Here is a 27400-nt window from a genome sequence, read left to right on the forward strand (position 1 = left end):
AAAAAGTATGAAACACTTATTAATATAGACAAAGAGATGAGGCTATCTATATCACATATTAGACCTGATATTGCTGAAATCTGCAAAAGCTGACAAGCTCAAGTATTGCATTAAAATAGGTTCCATTTTTATATTTATAAAAGGCAAGTCCATGCATATTTTTATTGTTAGTTTTATGACTAATGCTTTTGTTGTTCCCCACATTTTTCTTATAATCGAGTGTTCTGTGACTTCGAAAAGGTTAAGAACCGCTGGTTTAGAGTGAAATTATGTAAATACACATTTTAACATGCAGTTAAATTTCGTGATCTTTTTAAAGAAAGTAATGATATGTAAATGTGACAGTTTATGTGCAACATGTCCCAGTTTGTTTTTCCCAAAAACAGTTAGTGCAGTTAACATTTATATTATGTATGTAGCACGTATGATTTTAACACTAAGAAAAAGGAAGCTTCTGCAATAATCATTCAAATTGCTTAGTAGAGTGAATGGTAAAAGTGTTCTTCAAAAGCATATAACATAATAGATTGTTGCCTGGGAGAATGTACAGAAAAATTACACTTTATTGCTAGCTTAAACACATTTAAGTCATACTGAGAAGTCAGGCAAACGTCACAAATTGGTCAATAAAAAATGACATTTAAAAATATTTTTTCAACAACAAAATATAAATAAGATTATTTGAGATCATAAAATATACAGCATATCCAATAAATAGAGCCATAGCCTGTGGCATTCGCAATTAATTAAGATCTAAGAAGGTAAAAAGTATGCAAGAATAGCAAATGTAGCATATCCTAAAATCAAGCATAACAACTTTGGCATTCTGTCCACACTAGAATTCAGTTCATGAGGAAGAATTTCAAAGAACGTAACATACAAGAAAGTTCCAGCAGCAATTCCCTGCAATATGCCACTTGTTAATGATACAGAAGAAGATTTTATTAAATCAACAATCCCAATACCTGATGCTAGTCCTATTGGCGCCATTACTGAAAATATTATATTGCAAACAATAATAGTTTTTCGTTGTAGTTTACTCTGCACAAGATTCAAACCAAGAGTAAATGCAAGAATAATTTTGTGAATAAGTACAGCAGCTAGAAGAGAAACAACATTATCCATGGTATTCTGAAGTCCAATAGCAAGCCCTTCAAATATTGCATGCAAGGAAAGGGCAAGAACTAAAATCACTGAACGAAGACTAGAATGGGATCGTGGATCTTCATGCACAGAATGAAGTACTCTGGAGTAATTCTCAAGCCTAGATGAGCCTTCCAAAACACTAGGGCTATCATTGGTAATTTCTTGGTCCACCAAGCTATTGGTATAGCTATGACTGTGTGAAGAATTGCCATGTGAATGGCCAAGAAGTGGTTCCATTTCTTCTTGCCCTTCCTTCCATGCTTGGACTACCTAAAATAAAATTAAATAAATATATATATATATAATTTTCCCTTTTCATTCATTACAATTTGGCTAATATAGTCAAATGATATTAAAAATTCATTTCCCAGACATGCGTTAACCATTATTTATTAAAGTATTATTATATATAATACACACACATACTATGTTGCAAAAATCATCAACGCTTTAATGTTTCATATAACGCATTGCATTTTTTTAACCATCAGCTATGATGACAGTTGCTAGTCCCTTCACTAGCCTTGCCACCATGTTGACAGAGGTACTTTGGTACATTCTTCCAAAGTGATAGTTATTAAAGTTTGTAATTAATAATTTAGTTAAGCTTATCTACAAGAATGACTAGTATATTTCAGCAATGTTCATTGCCATTTTCAGGAATCACAAAACAATATGTGCATGTAGGTACTCACACCAAGCACATGATGCTGAAGAAAGACAACTGAGGTCAGTCCTAGAGTGCTAAAAGATCTCCCCTAGGTAGGAAATCGCATGAGAAATTGGCATCTCTTATCTGCTCCACCAAAGACCAATCTGGAGTACACTAGGTCCCTTGCAGGTGCAAACTGTCCTACTACAGCCAAGACATCATTATCAGGATATCTGACAGTTTGCACCTGCAAGGGACTAGGTCCCTTGCAGGTGCAAACTGTCCTACTACAGCCAAGACATCATTATCAGGATATCTGACCACAAGGACTATCCATTTCCACCAATACAGCCACTCAGGACTTGTTGACCATGCACTGAACCCACCACAGAATACGCTAGAAGACCACTTTATTACACCACAGCAAGTAAAAATCCGAAACATTATTCCTTGAATCAGCCTCAGCTCTGAAAAAAATTTCCAAACCTCAACAAATTTCGGTGCATGAGATTGCTCCAAATTTGGGAAGCATACATTCTAAGATCAACCCAACAGTCAAAACAACCCAATTTATCCAGCTAGGGGACACATTTTAGAACTCTAGGACTGAATTCAGTTACCTTTCTTCATCCTCATTTGCATCAGTTTTGTGATCCCTGAAGATAGCAATATAACGTTGCCAAAATATAGAGATAGTTATTAAAGTTTTTATAACAAATAGAAAAAATTAGTCAATTCATGAAATGAAACTTGATCTATTGCTTTGATCCTCCACTAACTTTTCCAAAAGATGCTCCAAAGGATATGGATTGTAATTTTGTACCATTACAATGATTTTTTAACTGAACCACTCCTGAAGGATTGTATATGTACAAGGTACATCCAAAAAAAAGTCAAGGGTGGTCAAGAATTTTAAAAAGCTGGTAGAGAAAAAAAAAAAAAAAAAAAGTCATATGCTAAAATACCTACAGATATGCCCCCCTCCCAACACACATAATTGCTACTGACTTCCAGGCATTTTTGATAACCTGACACCAGCTTCTTCATACCTGTATCAAAAGTCTGCCACCAGTGGTTCAACCACTGAGTCGCATTGTTCTTCACCTTCTTCAAAGTGCTGAGACAGGAGCCAGTGCTCTATATGCAGGAATAAGAGGTAGTAACTGGGTGTGACGGCATGGGTGGTCAAAAAGTTCCCACCCAAACTTCAGAATTTGCTGAGCAGTTCAGGCTGCAGTATCAACTTGTGCACTGTCATGCAAAAGCACAATTCCTGATGACAGCATTCTTTTTCTTTTGTTCTGAATTGCTCATCTGAGTTTCTTCAGTGTGTCATAATACACGTCAGAATTTATATTGGTTCCTTGATGAAGAAAATCAATGAGCAAGATCCCTTTTTGGTCCCACAAGACAGTGACCATCATTTTTTTGATCAATGGTGCATGTTTGAATTTTTTTTGCTTTTGGAGATGAATAGCACCACTGCACTGGTTGTTTCGACTTGTCACTTCTGTACGAAATATACATTTTGTCACCTGTCATGCTATAAGAAAAAAATTCATTTTCTTAACACTCGAAAAATTTTTGAGCAGATTCCACTTGTTGCCGTTTATGTACATCAGTCAGTATTTTTAGGAGCCATCCCAGAACAGCAATCTGATTTGAAAAAGTGTTATGATTTTCCAGTGATTTGCTCTACAAGCAAGATAAGCTCTATAGAGTATCCCTTTTTTGGACTGGTCTTGTTGTGCCGACAAAACCTTAACGGGACGCTAACTGTCCCTTTTTATTAACTTTAGTCCCGTTTTTGAATTCATGGCATGACTTCATTCTTGTATGTTCGAATATGGAAAGGATAATGTCTCTGCTGGTGACGTGATAGCTCGAGATCAAAAACATGCATGCTATGATGATAACCAACCATTATGAATGCACTCTTTGCGATAAGATGAAAATGCTGCAACCAGGCTACTTTGTTTACCATACCATTGTTTTGTGCATCTTATGCTGGTCTGTTAAAGCGAGTATATATTGTGAATGGTGATATTTCATCCAGATTCTATCATGCCAAAAAGGAACCATAGTTTCACTTGGAATTTAAAGGAATATCCCTTCTTGAAAGACAACGAAACAAACAAGTTGCCGTGTACTGGGTCATTTGGTTTTTTCAATTGAACATGGAGGCCGTTCTGATATAAAACAACATTTGACGAAGCAAAAACATAAATTGTCAGCCACTGCTTGCAGTTCAAGTCAAGATGTTACTTCATTTTTCACAAAAAATTCAAAAGGGAAATTAACTGACAAAAGTAAATGTCTTGCAGCCCAAGACGGTTTGCGTTTCATGCAGCAAAACATAACCTTTATTTGAAGTCAATGAACTGCACCTCTGCAATAGTGAGAAATTTATTTCAAGTGAAATTTACATGCGGGCAAACAAAGTGCCAATCAATTTTAGTGAATGTCCTGGCACCTTATGCAATGCAAGAAATAGCAATTGAATTGAAACAAGCCAAATATGTGTCGGTTATGGTAGACACATCGAACCACAGAGATTTGAAAGTTGGTGCCTCTTCTTGTAAGGTACTTCATCCCAAATAAAGGTATTCAGGTTAAAGTGACAGATTTTCAGAACATAACAGCAACTGACTGAGAGAATTATTGCATTTTCTGCAGACAACTGCAACACCAATTTCAGTGGATACAAACGAGGTGATTCCAACAATGTATTTTCTAGACTCAACAAAGGGTTAAAAATGAACATTCATGCTATTGACTGTGCTGCTCATGTTGTTCATAATGGTGTACAAACAAGTGCTGATATTTTGCCTATTGATATCGAAACAACTGTAGATAACATATTTCAGTATTTACACTGCAAGAGTAGAGGAATTGAAGAATTTCTGCACATTTACAGAAATTGAATACAGGCATGTTCTAGGTAGGGTACAAACAAGATGATTATCATTACTACCCACTGTGAATAGGATTATTGACATGTATGATGGACCGAGATCTTACTTTTTATCACAAGATAAATGCCCTACATTGCTGAAATAGTTTTTCAGTAACCAACAATCAATACTTTGGCTCCATTACATGCAATGCCATCTGAAAATATTCCCAGCAACAATAACAAAAATAGAAAGGAAAAATATTTCTGCAACTGCAGTGGCAGAAGAATTGGAATTGCTCAGACAAAAAATTACAAATAGGAAAACTGAGAACTTTCAAACATTTAAAATGCCATCAATTATTTCAGCGTTCAAAGATGAGGGAATCTTTGTTGAGGAAAGATAAGGGATTCTCGTGGTGCACCATGGTGGGTATCTACTTTGATACTGAACGAACGAGTATGGGCTGGCAATTTGGGATTTAGCCGACCAAATTGTATTCTTATTGGTTAAACCAAAATAAAAAATGATGGTACAACATGACAAAATTTCATGCTGCCTGGTGCGTCGCCCAGTTAAACAAGGCCCCCGTCGTTTTCGCCAGGGTTAACAGCGAAAATTCAGCAACTGGAACAAATCTGAAAACACACCCCAACTCAACATCACCAGAGTTAAAGATCGGTACTGTCAACATAAGAAGCCTGAATGGCAAAGAAATGGAGCTAGCTGAGGAATTAGATAAGTATCCGATCGGTGTAATAGGGGTGACTGAAACAAAAAAGATAAAAACTGGTGTGATCTTTCTGAGCAATAAATACAAAATGTTATACTCAGGCAATGACAATCAAGGAAAAGAAGGAGTAGCCATAGTATTCAACACAAAATACGAGGCTAATCTTCTTGAATGGCAGGCAGTCTCAAGTAGAGTGATGTGGGCAAATATGAGAATGGGGAACTGGACAATGAGACTTATTTGTGCCTATGGTTATGGTCCCACAGAAGGTTCTACTAAGGTAGAAGTGGAGGAATTTTTTGACGCTTTAGAAAAAGCAACTGACACAATGAAAAAGGAAAAGTTGGTCCTGGTTGGGGATCTGAATAGCAGAGTAGGAAATGATTGCGAGACATACAGAAATATTTTAGGAAAATTTGGAGAAAAGAGCAAAGCTAATAATAATGGCAAATACCTGTTGGATTTCTGCTCAGGACATGGACTGATTATTACTAACACCATGTTCCAACATAAAAATGTGCACAAATTCACATTGAGAGAAGAGACAATGAATAAGAAAAGTCTCATTGACTATGTTATTGTTGATAGTGATGTTTTCTCCCTGGTGCAGGACACCAGAGTGTACAGAGGATTTGAAATTGGAAGTGATCACTATTTAGTCTTGAGCGGGATAAAATTGAATTTCATATTGAAAAGAATAACATGTAAGAAAGTTTTAAAGCAAATAAAAGTTGAGCAGCTCTCAGATGTGAACTGTAGACTAAAATACACAAAGATTATTGAAGAAAAAATGAAAAGATGAGAACAGGAATCAAACCTTGAAGCCCTGATTGACTCAGCTAGAGAGGCATTTGGTGAACTTGTCTGCAAGGATAGAAAAATTAGAACTCCATGGTGGACACAGGAAGTTAAAGAGGTAGTGAAAGAAAAGAAGAAAGCATATCAAAAGTTCCTGTCAAATAAGTCAGCTTGTGCTCTTACAGAATACAGAGACAAATGCAAGAATGCTAAACAGTGTGTAAAACTAGCTAAACAAAAGTCATGGGAGGACGTTGGCAAGAATATAGAAAATAAATATCAAGAAGGTTGCAAAATATTCTGGAGGTTGTTGAAGAAGCTTAGGAATGGAGGAAAGAGTGCTGTAAAAGGAGTTAGGGATGATGAAGGTGACATGAAAACGGAAGAAAAAGATATCCTTGAAGTATGGAGTAATTACTTTCAAAAACTGCTAAATGAAACAAGCAGTGATGGCAGCACAGTGGTAAAAAATACTGACCAGGCATGCAGTCAGGAATATATATCTATACTTGAAGTAGAAAAAGCCATGAAAGGCTTAAAATGTGGAAAGGCAGCAGGAGTAGATGATATTCGACCAGAAATGCTGAAGTATGGTGGTATAAAAGTCTTACAGTGGCTGCACTGCATTAGTTCAGAAAGCCTGGACAGAGGGACGAATTCCCGATGAGTGGAGTAGAGTTCGCATAGTACCCGAGAATTACAGAGGTATTTCCCTACTAAGTGTTCCTGGCAAGATCTATGCAAGTATACTTGAGAAACGGTTGAGAATTGTGGAAAAAAAAACTGGGTGAAGAACAAACTGGATTCAGGCCAAGTAGAGGCTGTCAGGATCAGATCTTCAGTTTACGACAAATAGTCGAGAAAGCATGGGGAATATAACAAAGATCTGTATTTAAGTTTTGTAGATTTGGAAAAGGCATGTGACAAGAGAGAAGCTATTCAATACGCAACAGTTATATGGTGTCAATGGGGGGTATTATATCAAGCAATACTTGGTTTTTATTTGAGTTATAAGTCAGCAGTTAGAATTGAAGGAAGTACAGGAAGATGGTTTAATATTAAATCTGGTGTGAGATTTAACATTAAACCTTGTAATGTACAAGGATGTACGTTATACCCTCTGTTATTCGTTATCTATATGGATCACATTATGAAGGAAAGTGGTATTAAACATGATATCAAAATTGGAGATGTTAATGTCAGCTCTTTGCTTTATGTGGATGATGTTATACTTCTAAATAAATCCGTTACAAGTCTGCAAGATTCTCTGACTAAATTCAATAACTGTTGTAATAGATATGGTATGAAGGTCAGCAATAAAAAGACAAAGACAATGAAAATAGGCAGAATCATTGAAAATGTCACCTATGTTGTGAATGGAGAACCTGTGGAACATTTCAGCTACTTAGGCACGATTTTTAGTGAAGATGAAAAATTTAATATAGAAATAGATAACAGAATCAGCAAAGCTGGTATGGTGGGAAGTCAATTGAATAAATTCATATGGAATAAGACAGAAATTAGTCGGAAAACTAAATTAGCTGTATACAAGATGGTGTTCAAACCAGTTTTAACTTATGGATCTGAGAGCTAGGTCAGAAGTAAAACACTTGACCAAAGACTAGAGACTCCTGAGAAAGATTAGAGGCGTGAACAGATGGCATCAATGGCAATATCTTATTAAAAACGAGGATATTAGGAAAGAACTTGACATTGTCAGCATCCAGGATTTTTGGCATATTGTCACTATTTAAGTTTTGTCACTATTTGTCACTATTTAAGTGACCATACCACCTGAGATTAGCAGAGCTAATCTCAGGTGGTATGGTCACTTAAACAGAATGGGAGAAAAAAGATTAACAAAACAAGTGTTCTCTGCCAGGTTGGCAGGAAAACCACCCAGAGGAAGACCAAGATATAGGTGGATTTAGACGATAGAAATATAAGAGTCTTGACAAGTAACAGACTGATTTGGAGGAAAATTGTAGATAGGAAGTTAGTAATGATGTAATTTTTTCATGTAGTACTATCATATCCTGTATACCCCTTGAGGATGCATGGCAGGAATTTGATGAGAGAATATCTTTGATGAAAAAGAATTTATTTTATGATACTTTTCTTGAATATTTATGCAAATAGACTTATCATTTCCAGTCATTGAAAGCATTTCAGTGGATTACGTTGCAAACTCCACTAACTTGGGCTGAAGCTGCAAGCAGACTAAAAGCAATCAGTGATGTTGACAAGAAAATATTCAATATTGTTGATGAAGTCAGCCATATAAATCATGTTGTGAACTCCAAGATGGAAGGACACAAAAGCTGAAGTGGACAAAAAGTGATGTGCCGTGTTTAAGGTGATCCAAGAAACAACCTCCACTACAAACACATACTGCCAGTTGTTGCATTTGTTAGCAAACTTAACAGTATAGAACAAACGCAACTAGAGAGAATTGTTTCTCTCACGAGTTCTTTATGTGCTGATGAAAAGAACTGCTTCAACACCAAGACTGTGAAAGCAATAATTGTGATCAAGATACACTTTGACATTTTGTGTATTGACTTTTATGAGTGCATCTTGAAAGAACCAACACTTTTAGAAGAAATAATGTCTTCATATAAATATAATATATAATCATCAAGTGTATCAAGGATTTACGCCTAGCGTGGCCTGTTCCGGCCTTAGAAGTCATTGTTTAAGAGGATGTCATCTGGACAATAAAACAAAGACAAAGATTAATAACAGCAGAAATGAAGTTTATGAGAAAAACTGCAATGTATATAATAATAATGCTGATACTCCATAATTATAATGCACAGTTCAATCCTGTGTACTGTAATTATAATTATATGTTATTCTATTTTTATGTAGAGTGTTTCAGAAGGGTCCCATTTTTGTCCTTTTTTTTAATTGCTGAAAAATTCAAAATGTCTCTTTTTTTGGTTTTGAAAATCTGGTCACCCTAGTATAGAGAGGTGCTCTATGTACATTAGAAGCTTCAATTGACTCTTGCCACAGTAAACGAAATTCACTATAAGAAACTATTTCTGTGCTCTCTACAAGTTTGCTATAGCAAAAGTTGACTGCACGATGATGTTACACCTCACTGTACAGCAAACTCATTTAATATGAAGAAAGGAGTGGTGAGTGATGGATGTGCTCTAGCATCCAAATTCTGTTCTTATAAAATAATTCCTAGATTTTTTTTTGTCTTCCGTTTACAAAAGGTAAACTTTTTTTTTTTTTTGACATTATCTGAAAAACCTGCTCTAGAGACCAAACACGGAGTTTTGAGACACTTCAAAAAAGCAGTGGTCTCACAAGACAACGTAATTTATCTCTCCTAAAGAAAATCACAGTCCGATGGTGGGATTTAACCCGAAATTTGAATGGGGCAGTGGCATTCTATCATTTTGGAGGATTTACTGATACAACAGTGAAAGCTGGAATAGCTGCATCAATGGGTCTAGTAGAGATAATCAAAATGTCTGAGGATTTACTGATACAACAGTGAAAGCTTTTGAAATAGCTGCATCAGTGGGTCTAGTAGAGATAATCAAAATGTCTGCCAAGTTATATTAATTCCAGACAGAGGACTGTAATCTGGGATAACTGTTTTAGCAGTTGAGCTTGGTAAAGGCATTTTCAGATCTCACTCATTTTGATAGCTCACTGTTATAGCAATGATATAGGCTTTCTCACTGTGTTTTAATGTTAGTATTAGTTCTTTTCAAGAACTGCATGATAGAGGTAATTTGTGTTTTTAATCCACAATTTGTTTTAAAACAGATTAATATTATGTTGCTTATCCAAGCTTCATAATACCATTACCATTTTCCCCTCTTGTAAGAAACTAATGCTAATTTTCTACAAATACACTGCAAATTATATGTATTCATTATTTTCATCACGATGCTTAAGTATCCAAAAAGATCATACGATGGATATGAATGCAGGACTTGCTGCACAGGAAAAATTTTCAAAATTTAAATGCCATTTCAGTAGTCTAATAAAAGCAAGAAAATAAAAAATTATGCACAAGACATCCATGATGCACACAGCTTGCAGTATCTGGCTGTTTATTTGAAGCATACAAAAGCAATGTAAAAATCAAACCTTCATATGTTTCAAGGATTTTTACAAAAAGATGTTGAAAGTTTATTTTTCACTTGGTTAGAATATAATAAATTTAGTTTAATCCTTTATCCAAGTGTGAGCAAACAAAGTTTGCGCCTGAAAGTATCTTCAGGACTGGGGTAAGGTAGTCACACTTGGATCAAGGATTAAACTAAATTTATTATATTCTAACCAAGTGAAAAATAAACTTTCAACATCTTTCTCTAAATCCAGAGTAACTTATTAAAAAGGTGGCACACCATTTGGCAACTCCTATAGGTAGAGATGACCTGCTAATATTTCTGGCTGGTATCTCCACTTGGGCCTGGCTCCCACTGAAGAGACCTCGAAGGTCGAAACTAGTCTGGGTAGTGGCCCTTCCCTTAATGCATAACATTAGACATATCTGCAAGGAGATGTGTTTTGCATTATGGGAGATACTGAGATAGGAGTGTTAGTAGCTTGCTCCACCTTTGCAAGGAGTTGCCTGGTGTTGCACTACCTTACCCCAGTCCTGAAGATACTTTCAGGTGCAAACTTTGTTTGCTCACACTTGGATAAAGAATTAAACTAAATTTATTAGATTTTTACAAAACATCTATGATGCACACAGCTTGCAGTATCCGGCTGTTTATTTGAAGCATACAAAATCAATGTAAAAATCAAACCTTCATATGTTTCAAGGATAGCATTCCTTTATTGTTTTACTCATTCTAGAACAATTGCAGATTTGAATAAGCATTTTTTCTTCGTTTAACACTAATTAAACAGTGTTAATTAGTGTTAAATGACAAACGGGCTGGCAATTTGGGTCTTGACTGACTAAACTGTATTGGACAAGTAAACAAAGCACCACTGTGTTCATTAAGGAACCAGGGTGAACAATGAAAATTAGCTAGTCGAACTAATGCAAACTCAACATCAGCAGAATGAAGATATGCAATACAATGCAAGAAGTATCAATGGAAAAGAAGGGAGAGGAATTTGAAAAGGTGCAACATTGACATAATCTGGAGTTAACAAGAGGAACAAACAGGTGAGATTCTGCTGAATTATATGCTGCTCGATTCCAACAATAGCAATCAGGTGAATGAAGAATAGGTAGCATTCAAACACTAAAAACAAAAACTTCTTAAAAAGGGCAGGCAAATTCAAGTAGAGTGATATGGTTATGTGAACAATGAACCTCTGATTCCACTAAGGAAGAAGTGGAGAAATTTGAGTTATCAGAAAAAAAAGGACAGCTGACAAAGAAAAAAGTCAAGGCTGAGTAAGAATAACAAATACAGGTATCCCTTGCTTAACGCAGGATTTGATTAACGCAGCAAAATTAATTGCGACAATCTCTTGATAGACGCGGCAAGAGTTTTGATTAGCGTGTACCTTTAAATTTACCATGCAAAAACATGCAAGCCGCAAGGACTTAACTGCATGAGAGCTGTTTGGAAAAACCTTTTGCCAGAATGCACTAATGACTTGGATGGTTTTCAAAATCCTGTGAACAACGTGGTTGAAGACTTTGGTTTTGATGGTGTTGATGCAGAAGATGTTAAAGAATTATTGGATTCAAACTCAAAAATTTCAGTGACAACTATCGTCTTGAAATTGACTCGCATATGAAGACAACAAACAAATGGAATGTGAAGATGAAGTTCCAAAGGAGATAACAATCAAAGAACTGGATGGAATATTTCACAGTTTAGAATTGCTTAAACAGCAAATAATGGATACTGATCCAGATCTTAATCGAATGCTTGTTTGCCGAGGTCTAGAGAGTCATTTGCTTGCTATCATAGAATTTATGCTGATAAGAAAAAATAAAACTGTTTAAACGACTCTTGATAACTTTTTTTGATAAAAAATTGCAATAACTAATGTAGGCTCAAGCATTTATTAAACATTTACTTTGCATTCATTTTTTATCTTTCCTAAAGGAGTACCGCATAAAATGAATTATTAATACAGTAATCGATCATGGACGAATTGTAATTTTTACCACTGATATAACATAGAGGGATTAATTAACCACGTTAATCAAGGGATACCTGTATACAGGAATATTCTGGAAAATTTAGAGCACAGCTAATGATAATAGTAAGCACCTATTGGATCTATGTTCAGGACATGCATAATTCATAACAAATTTCAGATGATTGGAATAGTTTTTGTAGTATCCATCTATAAAAAAGAGAAATAAAATTAATGTGAGAATGACAGAGGTAGTTCCCTACTCATTGTTCTAGGTAAGAACACTTGAGAAGAAGCTAAGAAAAATTTTGGAAGAATTCTGGTGGGGGGTAAACAAGTTGGGTTTGGGCCAAATAAGGGGTTTTGAAACAAGATTTTTCACTTTAATATAAACAGTCAAAAAATCATTGGAATATAACTGATCATTATTTATGTTTATGTGTATTATTAAATTAACCTTGGTTAATTCAATATAGTGATACAACTTTTTAGCACTTGTATATAGAAAATATATGCCTTCTTCGTTGATTAACTTTATTATTTTACTGGATATGGCTCCCACTAATGACACCTCAAAGGATTAGGTAGTGGTCCTTCCCATAATATTTTTGCATTATCAGATACAGAGGCAACTGATGTGAAGTCAACAGCCTCTACACCCAGTAGTTTGTAGAGGCTGAAGATGAACAAGAAAATGACAATTACCAATGACTATAGCACTAGATTCTCGTAGATAGGCTTATACGTTGGTTATGCATTTCTAAATAACTTAGGGAATTAAAACAACGTAGATCCGAATATAAATTAAATAATACTTTAATAGATATTTCCGATATTTCGGCAATGTCTCATTGCCATTTTCTAAAGGAACTTAACAAAAGGCAGGAGCACAAACATGCTCTAACAATATAGTAACTGGAAATGAAGATATGAAGCTATCTTTCTCCTAGAAGTCCTTATGGTGAATCCATCTCTAAATCCATCATCATTCCCTACATCCGAGGCACCTCGGAAAAAATTACCAAAATTCTAAAAAAACATGACATCACCTCCTGTTACAGGCCTTACAGAAAATTGGCATCCCTTATCCGCTCTACCAAAGAGCGACCACTTCCCCTAGGCCTACCTGGTGTATACCAGGTCCCTTGCAGTTGTAAACTGTCGTACTTTGGCCAAACAGGCAGGACAGCGAATATCAGAATTTCTGGTCTTGCAGACCATGCTCTGGATACTCGCCACAGAATACGGTGGAAGAAAGCAAAAATAATACACCAGAGCAAATATAAATTCGAAAGATTATTTATGGAATCAGCCTCTGCCCTAAGAAACTCTCCAAACCTCAACAAATTTGGTTGTATGCGACTGCCCCAAATTTGGGAGGCATACATCAGCAGACCTTCAGCCCAACGGCCAAGAATGCCTACTTAGCCCGCCAGAGGGCACCATCAGGACTTCTAGGAGAAAGATAGCTTCATATCTTCATTTCCAGTTACTATATTGTTAGAGCTTGTTTGTGCTCCTGCCTTTTGTTAAGTTCCTTTAGAAAATGGCAATGAGACATTGCCAAAATATCGGAAATATCTATTAAAGTATTATTTAATTTATATTCGGATCTACGTTGTTTTAATTCCCTAAGTTATTTAGATATAGCACTAGATATCTACCTAATCATGGATAGGCACCTATTCTTGTGCTAGGCATCTCTTTCAATATAATAATATAACTTCAAGAAAAAAACCTTAATGCTGCCTTGTCAGGCATAAGAATTTTTGCAAAAAAAACTCCACCTGAATAGAAAACAGTTTGAAGATGAACATTTAAAAATAGGAAATGACATGTTCCAGAAGTTTTTCTATTTCATAAACATGAAAGAATTTACTGAAACACTACACCCATAACCCATATAGTTTAGTAATAAAATTGATGACAATGACAATCAGTAGAAGTAACTAATCAAGAATTTTGTGAATAAAGAGCAACCCATGATAACAAGCACCACAAAGAAAAACTTGCAACCCAATAATAAAAACAGACTGGAAACTAAAACTTAGAAGCCTTTAGACAAACATACTCAAATATCTACTGATATTTAAATCAGTTTGGCGATCATAATTTTAATAAAATTAAAACATCAAAACCAAAAGTTAAAGAGCAGTAAATGTTTAATGGTATGTGTGTGTGTGTGCATGCACAAGAATGTGAGAAAGAAAATACTTAGTATTTTTCTTTATAAAAATATTACAGTAACATACTAACTCAAAAATTATCATAAATGAACTAACATAAAATAGTAACCCACCTGTTCAAGAATTAGTACTATGAGGAATCCAAAAATGACCACAAATTTTGCTAAAGGATATTTCAGTTTATGGAAATGCAGTTTGTGAATTCCTTTGTCTAGTTGTTGTTCAGCTTCTGAGAATAGATGTAGAAAGCAAGTAGCAAGGAATACACCTCCACCAAAACAACTTAAAAGACTAACCCATCTCTTGTATCTATGCCTTCTTGATGTATCTAATACTCTCGTCATTCGTTGAAATATTTTAATAGGCAGCATTGAGAAAACAAAAGTTAATGTCAAGAGACTTACTAAAGCAATAACTTTGACATCCACAATTTCCATTTTGTTGTATTGTAGGAAACTGTATTCACCAGAAAGATACCTGGATAAAATAAATAGCAACAATTAGATTAAAAAATCAATTTACAAAAGAAAATTAAAAATATATTATTAATTATATAAGTAAAGTGGATATTAGATCGAGCATTATTTCAAAGGCCAAATGTAGAAACTATGAAAGTTTCATAAGAATTTATGGCATTCACAAGTTGCCTTAGTGTGGACTACTTAAAAGACAGACGCTGCCAAAGCACCTATATAGTCTCCTTTTATTAGTCCATTTTGATAAGGTTTCACAGGCCTGACCGCTGTTTCGAACGGCTTGGTTCTCTTCTGAGAACAGGCAGAAACCTTAAGAGAACAAAAAGGAATTTGAAATGTCAGAAAAATGTATTTTATATAAGCAAACTCTCAGTCAGTGTGTAAAGTAATTACTAAAATAAAGAGCCAAAATGCTTCAGTTTGGTGATGCAAAATTATATAAGCAAAGTGGAATCCACTTTGCTTATATAATTTTGCATCACCAAACTGAAACCTTTTGGCTCTTTATTTTAGTAATGAGTGTATTATAATTTTTATGACAAACAAAAGAATTTATAGCATCACATTTAAAGGATAAGGTATCAACTTTCAGTTAACAGGAGAGATGCCTACAGAAAGAATAATATGTCAATAAAATCTATACTAAATAACTGAAGCCAGTTTTTGTCAATGGAAACAACAGTTCAAACATGTAAATGCACAAACTTATAGCAGACATAATAAACATTAATGAAAAATTAATTCAAAACATTCTTAACAATACAAAGCAGTATCATTCACTGAAGAAAAATTGCTAAAGGTATTCTTATTCAAGGTCAGTTAAGGTATTAGGCAAGAAAAAATTTATATTTCTTTACTGAAAAAAATTATATACAACATAAGGATCATATCTTGAAACAATCAGAATTTTTTTACATCATCTCTACTAGAAGCAAACCAAAGTGCCACACTGATGTCATTTTATATTGGACTTTTAGAAACTGAAGTACTACAAAAATTCCAAACTGAATTGGAACCGTTTTGATTCGGATGTAATACAATACTGTGACTACTTTTTTTATCTTTATAATTTTCTTCAATAGAGTTCTTAAAACTTTGCTTTATATATTTATTTGGAGGGAGGAGGATAACCATTAAGAAGGGAATACTGTAGCATCTAGGGAATACTGGAGTTGCCCATAATAATTTGTAACATTGGGACCTTTCTTTTGTCGTATTAAGGCAAAAATTATGAAAAATGCATTTGTGAGGGTGCTGAATAGTACAAGGGAAAAAAAAAATGGCATAATTGCTTTTGATTGTGATAGGAAAAGCATGACATAATAATCTTAGTGCACAGTACCACTTATAACTATGATGGGTTCAACATTTAGGTAGTAGCATAACTGGCTACTCAGCAATTAGTATGAATAAGGTTATGTAGACTGGCATGAAGACTATAAAGCAAAACTATTACCAAACGGAACTGTCCCTCAAAGGGCGAAAGCTTTTTCTAGGAGTCACAATTCCTTTGTAACCTAATATGCTAACCAGAGTCCACGCAGTTAGCCTAGTGGCTGTGCGCTTCGCAACTGTATGCCTGGGGAAGGAGTGTCCTAGGTTCGATTCCTGTCAGTGACATGAGGAGCTGAAGGATCTTCCTCAGCCATAGCCAAGTTAGCCGGTCTTGGGTGTGGACAGCAGGGTTCTTTCCCCAGTTTATCCTAGGATTTTTCCTCCTGCAAAGCAGACAAAATGGCCTTGAGAACTCAACACTACAGGACATAGGATACACCGGGGCGTAGGACTGACCACTTTATCCTGCAAATGGTCTGAGGTCCAATGATTAATAAACCCTCGACACTGCAAGGTAAAAGGAAGATGAGATAAGATATGCTAACCAGGTTACACTATACGGTGCAACCTAACCTAGGAAGAAGCTCAAAACAAAGCTTTGCTTAGTTCACTGGTTTCCAAACTGGGTGCTGCAATGTAGTTTGAAAATGAAAGAATAAAAAAGGTACATTTTGCAAACAAGCATCAATAAGCAACGCTTTGCTAGCATCCTACAAGGTGGCATATAGAATCACAAAGTGTAAAAAGCTTATGGGCACCATGAATAAATTATGGAGACACTAAAGGAACCATGAACAGAGAGAGAAAGTTTGGGAACCTCTGGCTTATTTTATAATAGCAATGGAGGAAATGGAGCATGCTGGACCGCTGCTCTACTGCACAAGCAGCACATCTTAAGCCTTTCTTTTAGGCTTGCACGGTGATCCGAATGCATTTTTGAAAATTATGGAGACAACTACCGTGTTTGAATAAAAACTTTAGTTTAATATAACTAAAATCTACAATTCGACGTTTCAACCTTTATGTCAAGGTCATCTTCTGGAGCGTACAAATATACACAAGAAACAAGCTATGCTACAATCAAACTGGTTCGTTAAAGACACTGACCAACCGTTATCACAATTGTTGGCCTGACCTATGGTGGAAAAAAAAAAATTTTTATTCAAACACGGTAGTTGTCTCCATAATTTTCAAAAATGCAAAAAAAGCATATCTTAAGATTCTTATAAACAACAGATCAAATCCACTGGCCATTTAGATAGCCTCAAAAGGTTATTTAAATAGCCAGTGGAAATTCAAAACTTGTTGCAAAGCACCCTCATAGCTCAGCCAGCAACAAATGTCCCTTTGTTGAAAAGACAACATGGATTCAAATCTCATCTACTTTGCAAAGAACCTTTATAATGACCAACTGAAAGTGAGTTAGCCAGTTTTTTTTTCCCTCCTGAAAATGGGTTTCTTATGCCACAAAACCAGAAATGCATGCAGTTGACAGTCTGTTCTGTTACTTGATGCTGTAAAAGAACAGACATGACAAGACAAGCCACTGCTTCAAATGTCAAAGAAAGGATGAGAAAGCATTACATTACTTCTTTATTGAACAATTTTGTTCATGTTCTTGAAATAAATAATATGAATAAAGTTACTAAAATTACTAAATGATACACAGGAAAATATAGGCTACCTATATGTGCCTTTGCAATATTCTAAAACTTCCATGAATGATAATACATGCACTAGACTATAAAACCATGAACAATATATGCTTTCTTTGTGTTAAGTTGTGATGATGTATTAAGTTGTATTTGTCAGCTATTACAAACAAGCCATGCAAGTTAATTTTTGAATAAAGCCTAATTATTATAAAGTATGAAAAGCAGATTTAAATTTGATATTCTTTGAAACAACCATCACCTAAGAATACATTTGCACAAAGTTGGCCAATATCTGAGTGAGTGAGAGAGATTTTGTAGAACTAACTTTTCACATTTTAGCTAGGTCATCTTCAAAACAGGTAAGAGAATGTTGCATAAGACACTGGTCCAATGACAGATTTGTATACTATTTTAATTATTTACCTCTGGACCGTCTTTGTTTCCTGATATACTAAATGACACATATTTCCAGATAATCAAATTTGTGTCATTCAGGTGATGAGGGAACTCCAAAGCAGATCCAAAGGTAAATAATTAAGATAGTATCAAGCTTGTAAACTTTTGGCTATGAGGATAGATTAAGCTTACAATTATGAATGAGACTTATAAGCTGAAAAAACAGATTTCAAACTATAAGCCTGCCATTAAACAAAAGTCTTGTATGCGCCCTTCAAACTAAAACAAAAGTGTTACTTTTGTTTTAGTACACAGAATTATCTTAAAAATGAACTTAAATGACTAATCAGTTAATATTAGGCTTTAATATGGTAGTATTGATGAGAAATTGTTTTTCACCTATATTTTATGCATACAATTTTATATACAAACATGCTTATATTTAATTCCTATTTAAGCAAAACAGTTTGTATGTAAAATATCTTCACAAGTTGCACCAGGCATCCTTAAATACACTTGCTAGGTCATGCATATTTCAGTACATTACAGAAAGCCTTGTTTTTCAAATTGATTTTGACCTTTGGTCTCATCTAAGAATTTAACCTGTGAAGATATAGAAATATGACTGCTAACTCAATAGAAGACAGGAAACAATAGTTTACAAGTGAAGCATTTAGGCTGCTCACATAACAAGACCAGCAGACTTGCTCTTACCATTAGAGCTCCAATATCAATTATCAGTAAGTAGCAGAGAAATATAAAGTGAACATTTAGGCACTTTCTTTCTCTCTTTTTCTAGCCCGATAGTATCACACATTATTATTATTTAAGCTTCACTATGTTTAAATAAAATAAGTAACCTTAAATTTAAATTGCAACTGCTCCAAATTCAAATCATATCTTATCTGTGACAAGTGCTTTGCCATAAACCCACATGGCAAAGATAAGATATGGTTACAGCATAGTGACCGAGTTGGGGACCCTATCAGTAAGATTAAAGATTCAGAGTTCCTACATGTCACATGAGTAAATGAATAGAAAGCTTGTATTATGTATATAATGAGCATCACCAAATAAAAATCCAAAAAACTACTTCTTTTAATTTCTGCGCAGATCACACAAACTATAGCCTGGATGGTTGGGAGCACAAGGAAACCATGTGTTCCAGAAATACCACTTAAATCTATTAGTCACAAAAAAAAAAAAAAAAAAAAATTTTTTTTTTTTTTACTCACCCAAAAGCATCAGTCTACTTTATTTAAATATTGTTATAACTGATGTTTAAAAAAAATAAAAAAACGTTATCATGACAAATTAAACTAATACATTATATTAACACTCCTTTCCTTTTGAGGTGGGTTTAAAATGTATGCCACTAATACTCACAGTTCATCTACCAAGAGCTTCATATGTCTTGCAGAGAGGGAGACCTTTCATATGCATCATCAATAAACTGTTCAGAGTGGAGGGATTTGTTGATGACTTCAACTTTCCCTATATTAGATTCATTTGACTAAAACCTAATTAACATGATGACATACTTGGTGTGCAACTTCAAGCAGTTCTGAGAAAAATGGAAACCTGTTCTAATTACTCATTGTGTTCTTCCATATGCATAAATACATCCCCCAAAACTTTAACCTCATTATACTGAAACTATTTTTTTCATTGTCATCAAATCCACTGAAATATTTACCCAAAACCTTACTTTTTTTTTTTTTCTTTCCCAAAACTTTCAGATTTTCAGGTCAGGTAAATTTGAGACAGCTTTTAAATACATTATTTCTTCATCTATTAGATTTTTTCATTCAACATTCAGATAACTCTCTGCATGCATTACCACTGGAATATCATTGTATATGTTCATTTTCTACTGCCTTTTTTTTCCCTCCATATGCATTGCCAATGCAGAATAGTTGTTAACAAGTACAGTCAGTTCCTACACTATTAAATACCCCCAACCTTATTGAATACAGATAGTTTAACTTCAGAATTTTTGTTTAACATGCCTGCAACCTTTCCTAATTCTTTCAGTCTTTCTAGAGAATTCTGGTAAGAGGTATATAATTATTTTTACTACTGTTTCAGTTTCAGCAACAAACAGAATTTTACTACAAGCTAGCATGCTGCTCCCTTCATCTGCCTACTAACTAATTACAAGTTCTTTATATGTAAAGTTTGCATAAGGTATCTTCATGACTAGGCTAATTGTATAGAGACTTAAATTCATATCAATTGCTTCACATCAGTAGCCTAGTCATAAAGATACTTCACATGCAGATTTTGTTTCCTAACCTGAAAGGGAGTGTGTGCTGCACATTATGCGCTACTGAGGCAAGAATTGTTTGTTTCACTATCTAATGTATCAAAGTACTTTGCAGCTTGCAGGGGAATTACAGTAATAAATGTCGCTTTCATTTTCATATGGACAATTTCATCCTTATTTAAAATATCTGAAGCATCTAGAAGATGTCCAACTCTACTGGAGTCTGATTTCCATAACTAATTATTGTTTATTAACATCAGCAATAACTGACATATCATTTTGAAACTGGCCAAATTAATTTAATATTAACTTAATTATATTTAATTAAGTTAATTCCATAATCTTTCATAATTACATAAGATGCTATCTCCTGTTTGGAAATAAAACTTTAATAAATTCATTGGCAACTGCCCCTGAACAAATAACTTGAAAGTGAATTAAATGTTTTAAATGTATGAATTATGCAAAGAAAATAATATATTTGAATGCATTTAAAAAATTTACTTGCCACTTGTCTCTGATATAACTCAACTGGGGGCGAGTAGATTTCTTGAGCCCTGCTCAAGCGGATGTATTCTTTACATTCCCATTACCCTTCTCTTCCCCCCCCCCCACCCTCAAGTTCCTTTGAAAGAAAAATCTTATCACAGATGATACACTGCTAGCTTATATATACAAGTTATTGCAACAGCTACATGGCAGAGAGATTGCCTTGTTTTCTGAAAGTTGCTGTCATTTCTTAACAAAGAAATTGAATAAGAAAAAAATAAAATAAAAGAAGAGCAGCTTTCAAAATGCAACCAGTTCTACTATGAAAATTAATACCGGATCTGACTGAAACTTTACTTTATAACTTGCCGTCTGCAAATATCCAACGCCCTAATCAGAATGCTGTGGTCATCTCTTAAGAGAGCTACTGTAGCAAGAAATGATTCTATGGCAAAATGATTTTGCTGTGAGCCAGTCGCCAAGGAAAAACTACTTCAAAGTATCAAATCTTCCGTGCAAAGAACGGAATATTGGCTCTTTTCAGGTTCTTGTACCTGAATATGCTGAATAATGTGATCCATCCATATTTACATTTATGTATGTAATTACAGGTACATTTTTGTGAAGTATGCATTTTTGTGTGGTAAAAAACGATGTCCGCGGAAACGGCTATAGAAAAAATTTGCAAAAACCGAGCATTCCTTTGACAAGCCGAGATATTTAGTGGAAAGCATTAAATGATAAATTTTAAATTGATTATGCTAATTATAAAATCGTGATTTTAAAATACAATGGAAAAGAAACAATACAGTTTAGGAAGATCAAAAAATACTACTTACCTTCAGTTTAAAGATTCCTATGCATTACCATGATCTGAAAATGAAAGAATTTGCCTCATTCATCTATTTAGAATAGAAGCAATATACACTTTAAAGTCAGAAATAAAATCAGAACAGAAAAACAAAGCCTTCATAACAGCTCAAAGCTATCAACACGTGATTAACTCTCACATGATGCTATCAGTCTGACAACCTGCTCATCTCGCAATTTTTATTTACGCAAGCTGCCCTCTTGCGGAACAAAATCTGACATTGATTAAATGCGATGTGATTAAGAAAATTCATGTTGTGGAGGTATGCATGGACTATGAAATTAAATAAACTACTTGGTCTAATGAATCGTATATGATCCTCAGACTGCTTACAAATTATGAAAGTATCGTAGTGATTTATTAAAGCTTCATACTTCATATACTTCTAACCATATACTAATACCAATTCTCACAGTAAAAATCTTGGCTTTAATTAATAGCATCAATAGATATTTCAGAATAATTAGCTCATTCCATATGTAATGTTCAACAATGTATGATTGAGTTAAAAGGAATCTTCTTCTTCTTCTTCTGCAGCTTCCCCACTTAAGTGGGGTCACTGTTGATAATGCGTCTCCTCCACAGCTTCCTGTCTTGGCCTGTCACCACATCCAAGTTCTTCATTCTCAAGTCCTCTTCTACCAGCTCTCTCCATCTCTTCTTTGGCCGCCCACGCTTCCGCCTTCCTTGCACATCCATCTGCATGACCCTTCTTCCCACATATTCGTCCTCCCTCCTCATCACATGACCAAACCATCTCAACCTTGCCTCCTGTATTTTCGCTCCTAAGTTCGTAACTTTCACTGTTCCCCTGACATAGTCATTTCTCAGACGATCCTTTCTGGTTACACCGCACATCCACCTAAGCATTCTCATCTCTGCTACTTCCATCCTGCTGATGTTATTTTTCCTCAGGGCCACAGTTTCTATAGCATATGTCATAGCTGGCCTATGACATATGCTATAGATCTACTGTCCTATAGATTTTGCCTTTCAGATTGATCGGCGCCCTCTTATCGCATAACACTCCAGCCATCTCCCTCCAGTTCCTCCAACCCGCTTGTTTCCTGCATCCCACTTCCTTCTCAGCTCCTCCATCTTCTTCCACTGTTGTAAGTATCTAAAGTCTCTCACTGTCCCCTGATGACATTTCCTTCCAGCTCCAGATCTGTCTCCTGTCCGCCGCCCACTGTGCAACACATATACTCTGTCTTACTTCTGCTCAGTCTCATACCTCTCTCTTCCAGTTCTTTTCTCGATCTTTCCAGTTTAGTTCCCGTATATTGAGTTAAAAGGAATAACTGGTACAATAAACTATTAGGCTCGGTGGTACACGTCATAGGTGTGCAATCACACTACTAAAATCCTTTAAATAGACATTACACATATCGAATGGGTAATGTATGAGCAAACAACAACAACAACAACAAAATATATATACATATATTTATTTATATACCAATTCATACAGTTCAAGATAACTATTTCCTATATCTTTGGCATATTTCATTAGTCATTACAGTAGTATAGATTGGACCTGATATAGTAGGCCTAAGAACTATTCTTGAATAGTCTTTCGTGTCTAAAACTGCTTCGAATTAGAAGCAGTATTAGACAAGAAACACCGTGCTAAGCAGATCCAGGCTCGTAAAGTTTCATTTTTCGACTATAATTTAGCAGGCCTGGTTGGCCGAGTTTTTAACGTATCCGCTCTCCAGCCAAAAGGCTGCAGGTTCGAATCCCGCCGTGGGCATGAATGTTTGTGATTGCCTGTGGAAATACTAGTAGTAGTGGACTGTAGATGGCGCTGGTGTAGCGATTCGTTGTAGTTGGTGGAGACAGAGAGCTGTAGAGTAGGTGCCCTCCTCGATGAGTCTTTGGACTCCCTAGATGGGTCATGTAATAATAATAATCCTGATATCTCCAGTCCTCTTCTCTATTAAGGCTGGTTTGGACCAAAATAAAAAACTTTTAATTCATATAGTTCTGAATTGTCCCCGGGGAAATACAGGTTATTAAAAAATAAAAATAAAAAAGTGATTTGTTATAATGTTTGACAGCAGTGAACTGAAACTTAATCAAATTACCAGAGATTTCTTCTAAAAAAAAAAAAAAAGGTATGAAATGCCGATGGAAATTTCCTTAATTTGTTTAAGACTGGCTATCACTAGAGAAGAAGACGGTAGACCATCAGGGCTAATTTCGATACATGAACTATCGCATGACTGACTAGCACAGCATCGAAAAAATATATACAGTCTTTTGGAATAACACCAAGCGAATTTATAGAAACTTTAGGAATGAATACCTATTTAAGGAATGGTGTGATATTACATCTCTCTTACCTGAACTGATACAATGGATTAACCATGCCATGCCGTGGTAGATAATTATCACGAACTTCTGTTGAAATTACGGTTGAAGAAACTCAGGCTATGAGGCTTGTGTATTATGTCTTTTAATTATGTGCGTGTTCCACAACTTTAGTTGAAAATCTCTTATACGGGTTCTCATCCTACATGGAATTGGAATCCAGGCTTGAGCTTTGTGAAATGACTGTGTGTGTGTGTGAATAAACTTCTCAGTCCATTTTAAAGGAGCAATAGCATAAGACGCAGAAATTTATTGTTAGCCAATTCACTTTAAAAAAAAAAAACGCTAACTCCTTTTATTCCCCAGAAGGGAGTAGACGAGGCTGTTTTAACCATATCTAACTTTTGGAGAATAAGAGATGGTCAGATATCCACCCTTAGCCAATCAAAGATAGTTGGCTAAAAGTGTCAATGATTTTAAATGGAATTCGGGGTGGAGAGCATAGCATACAATTGCTTCCATCTCGTGGTCTCAAATATTTGTGGTTCTATGATAGATTTTATTGCGTTGTGGAACTAAAAACCCAGAGTTTCCTGGAAAAAACTCTGCTTGCTGGTGCTGGAGATCGACTACTTGGGAACCGGTTGATGAAAATTAACCAGTTCCAGATTACTTAGAAAACGTTCCTCTAGTTAGTGACTAAAATCGAACGTAGAACGCTCTTATTTCGGACAACTAGGGACTAAACAGACCTCTGTTAGCCAATTGGTACAGGAATTATTCCTCGTATAAATCTTATCGATTTATATCTTATAAATCTATTAGTGCTAACACAAGTAGGAATGAATTAATTTGTCCTTTTATTGCTAATTATTACCACCGTTAATTAGCTATGACCTCTAATTCAATTAACAAGCAAAGTGAACTTTAATACTTAAATTCGCTCTTTCTCTTTCTCTCTGCTTTTCCTAGGAAGAGAATTAGGTTAAGAATTAAAGGGAAAGCAAAGCCTGAAACATGAAGTCATTTCTGGAAGTGGTTAAGCCGATCTCATACGAAGGGACTAGGTTTTTTCCTATAAAATTGTATTTTTCGTTCTGCTTACAGGCAAATTGGCCATACATATAGAGATACACATAGTTAACAGAAAAATATTTGGTATGCTGTTGATGACTATGCTATCAACAGCATACCAAATATGATATTCCCCATCAACAATGGGGAATAATAGTGTAAAATGGTGACTTGTATGAGTTGTATCACTCCACCGATGAGTCCTTGGACTTCTTGGAGTTGTCACATAATCCTAATAACAACTGTTGAAGCTGAAAAAACTGGAATACAACTGAGCCAAAGTAATAAAAGTGATGCATAATACTGCATAAGTTCAACAAAAAAAAAAAAAAAAAACAGCAAATTATATACTTTCCAGCAAACAATTGGGAGTGCTCTTCTCATGAAAGAAGATAAACTGCTAGAGTAGAAACCTACTACGAAAGTTACTGCTGAAGTTAAAAATAATTATGCATCTAGAGACCTGTTTTACAGCTGGAGAATAAATGATTGTTTATTATTCAGCTCATGTGTACAAGAATAATCTAATAAAGCATAAAATCCAGGGTTGTGGTGGGATGATAATAACAGTATTTCTCAGGAAGACAATGGAGAGAAATAAGTCTAGTTAAGTTAACAAAATAAGTCTAGTTAAGTTATCTCATAATTCTAGCAAATTTATGAGATACTACAGCAGGGTGAGATGCACTGATGTAGTAAGCAATAGTGTCAACCAGAAAAATATGTAAACTTCGCTTTAAATGCAAATGAATGAAATCAAAGAGGAAACATGAAACATGAATACACCATAAGAGAGAAAATACTCATATAGTGACGATGTACCCGTGGAAATGATGTTTGCTTTCACAGCGCAAGACCGCAGAAGGAAGCCCGTTATAATTGCAATTCCGCAAACTACGGGAACTCTGTGTAAACCTTTTTTCAGCTATGTGTCGAGATAGTTGATCTCTTTGTCAGAGACAAGTTGGGTTATCACTCTTGAAAACTGGGCATTTTAATCTCACAACACAGAAAATTGACTGTAAAACTCACTATTTCAGACAATGAAATCAAGGTTAGGGAACGAGATGGCGGTAGTTGTCTGCCTTACTCTATCATCTCCAAATATTTATGAAATTTTGGTAGCCTTGAACCAGGTTCTAATGACTACTAAGAGTGGAGATTGGCTGCCAATGAACCTCAAAAGGTTACTTTGAACATTACTGCCAGCCAATCTCGTCTACTTCCTTTAGGGAAACAGGTAATAGAGGATTTTTTAAAAACTTCGTAACGGCCATCACAATTATGATGCAATAAAAGCAGCTGATTACATAATACACAGTGCGATCCATAAGATTTGGGATTTGATTTGTTGCGTGTGCAGTATTGGAGCGATTTATTGGCAACCGCTCTAAGTAATACAAGTATTGTCTAATCCCCAGAGAGTGAGGTTAGTTTACGATCAGTAGTATGCGAGTTATGATGTGTAGTGTAGAGTACTTTTCTTTGTACGTCATGATATGAAAAGTTAATAGAGAATTGCGATTAAGTTTGGTTTAAATGAGTCTTCTAGTTAGAGAAACTCTAGAAATGGTACAAAAGGCATATGCAATGAAGCTCTAAATCAAACTAACGTCTTCAGGTGGTATTCGCGATTTCGTGACCAAAAGGAGCAATGGCGCACTTAGGATTTAATCTTTGGGGGCGGAGCACTCAAGATTTAATCTTAGCGGGGAGCCGAGTTGAGAATACCCACATACGACTTATGACTGAGCATCTGCAGTGATCGCTAATACGTGATACCTGTGATTTCCTCTGACCCGGCTCGGGCAAACGAAGTAGCGCTCGGTCCACGCGAGCACTACTTCATTCGCCTTGCGTTCACAGCGGCCGTGATTCCCGAGAGCTGTAGAGTATCCCCACTTTATGTGACCGCTAATTCATAAGTAGTATAGAAATAGAAGACACTACACAACTTAAATTTAAAAAAAAAAAAAGAATTTTAATTAGGAAAAGATTTTCTAGTGTTTTTTTCTTTTTCCTTTTTCTTTGG

The 27400-nt window shown here is 35.3% G+C and overlaps 1 protein-coding gene across 1 annotated transcript in view; it reads right to left on the reverse strand.

The window, feature by feature from the left end:
* Positions 1 to 545: 545 nt before the first annotated feature.
* LOC150098138 (zinc transporter ZIP1-like) overlaps positions 546 to 27400 on the reverse strand; it is a 33393-nt gene continuing 6538 nt past the window's right edge. The window contains exons 2-3 of the mRNA XM_090405916.1: positions 14607 to 14970; positions 546 to 1416 (exon numbers count right to left, since the gene is read on the reverse strand). Of these exons, the coding sequence (XP_090262042.1) occupies positions 754 to 1416; positions 14607 to 14930 (987 nt within the window). The 5' untranslated portion in view covers positions 14931 to 14970 and the 3' untranslated portion in view covers positions 546 to 753. The remainder of the gene's footprint in view (positions 1417 to 14606; positions 14971 to 27400) is intronic.

Source organism: Typopeltis vanoorti, chromosome 16 (genome assembly GCF_054136105.1).
Source record: "Typopeltis vanoorti isolate ZY-2024b chromosome 16, IOZ_Tvanoo_1.0, whole genome shotgun sequence".
In the NCBI taxonomy this organism is placed as follows: Eukaryota; Metazoa; Arthropoda; class Arachnida; order Uropygi; family Thelyphonidae; genus Typopeltis; species Typopeltis vanoorti.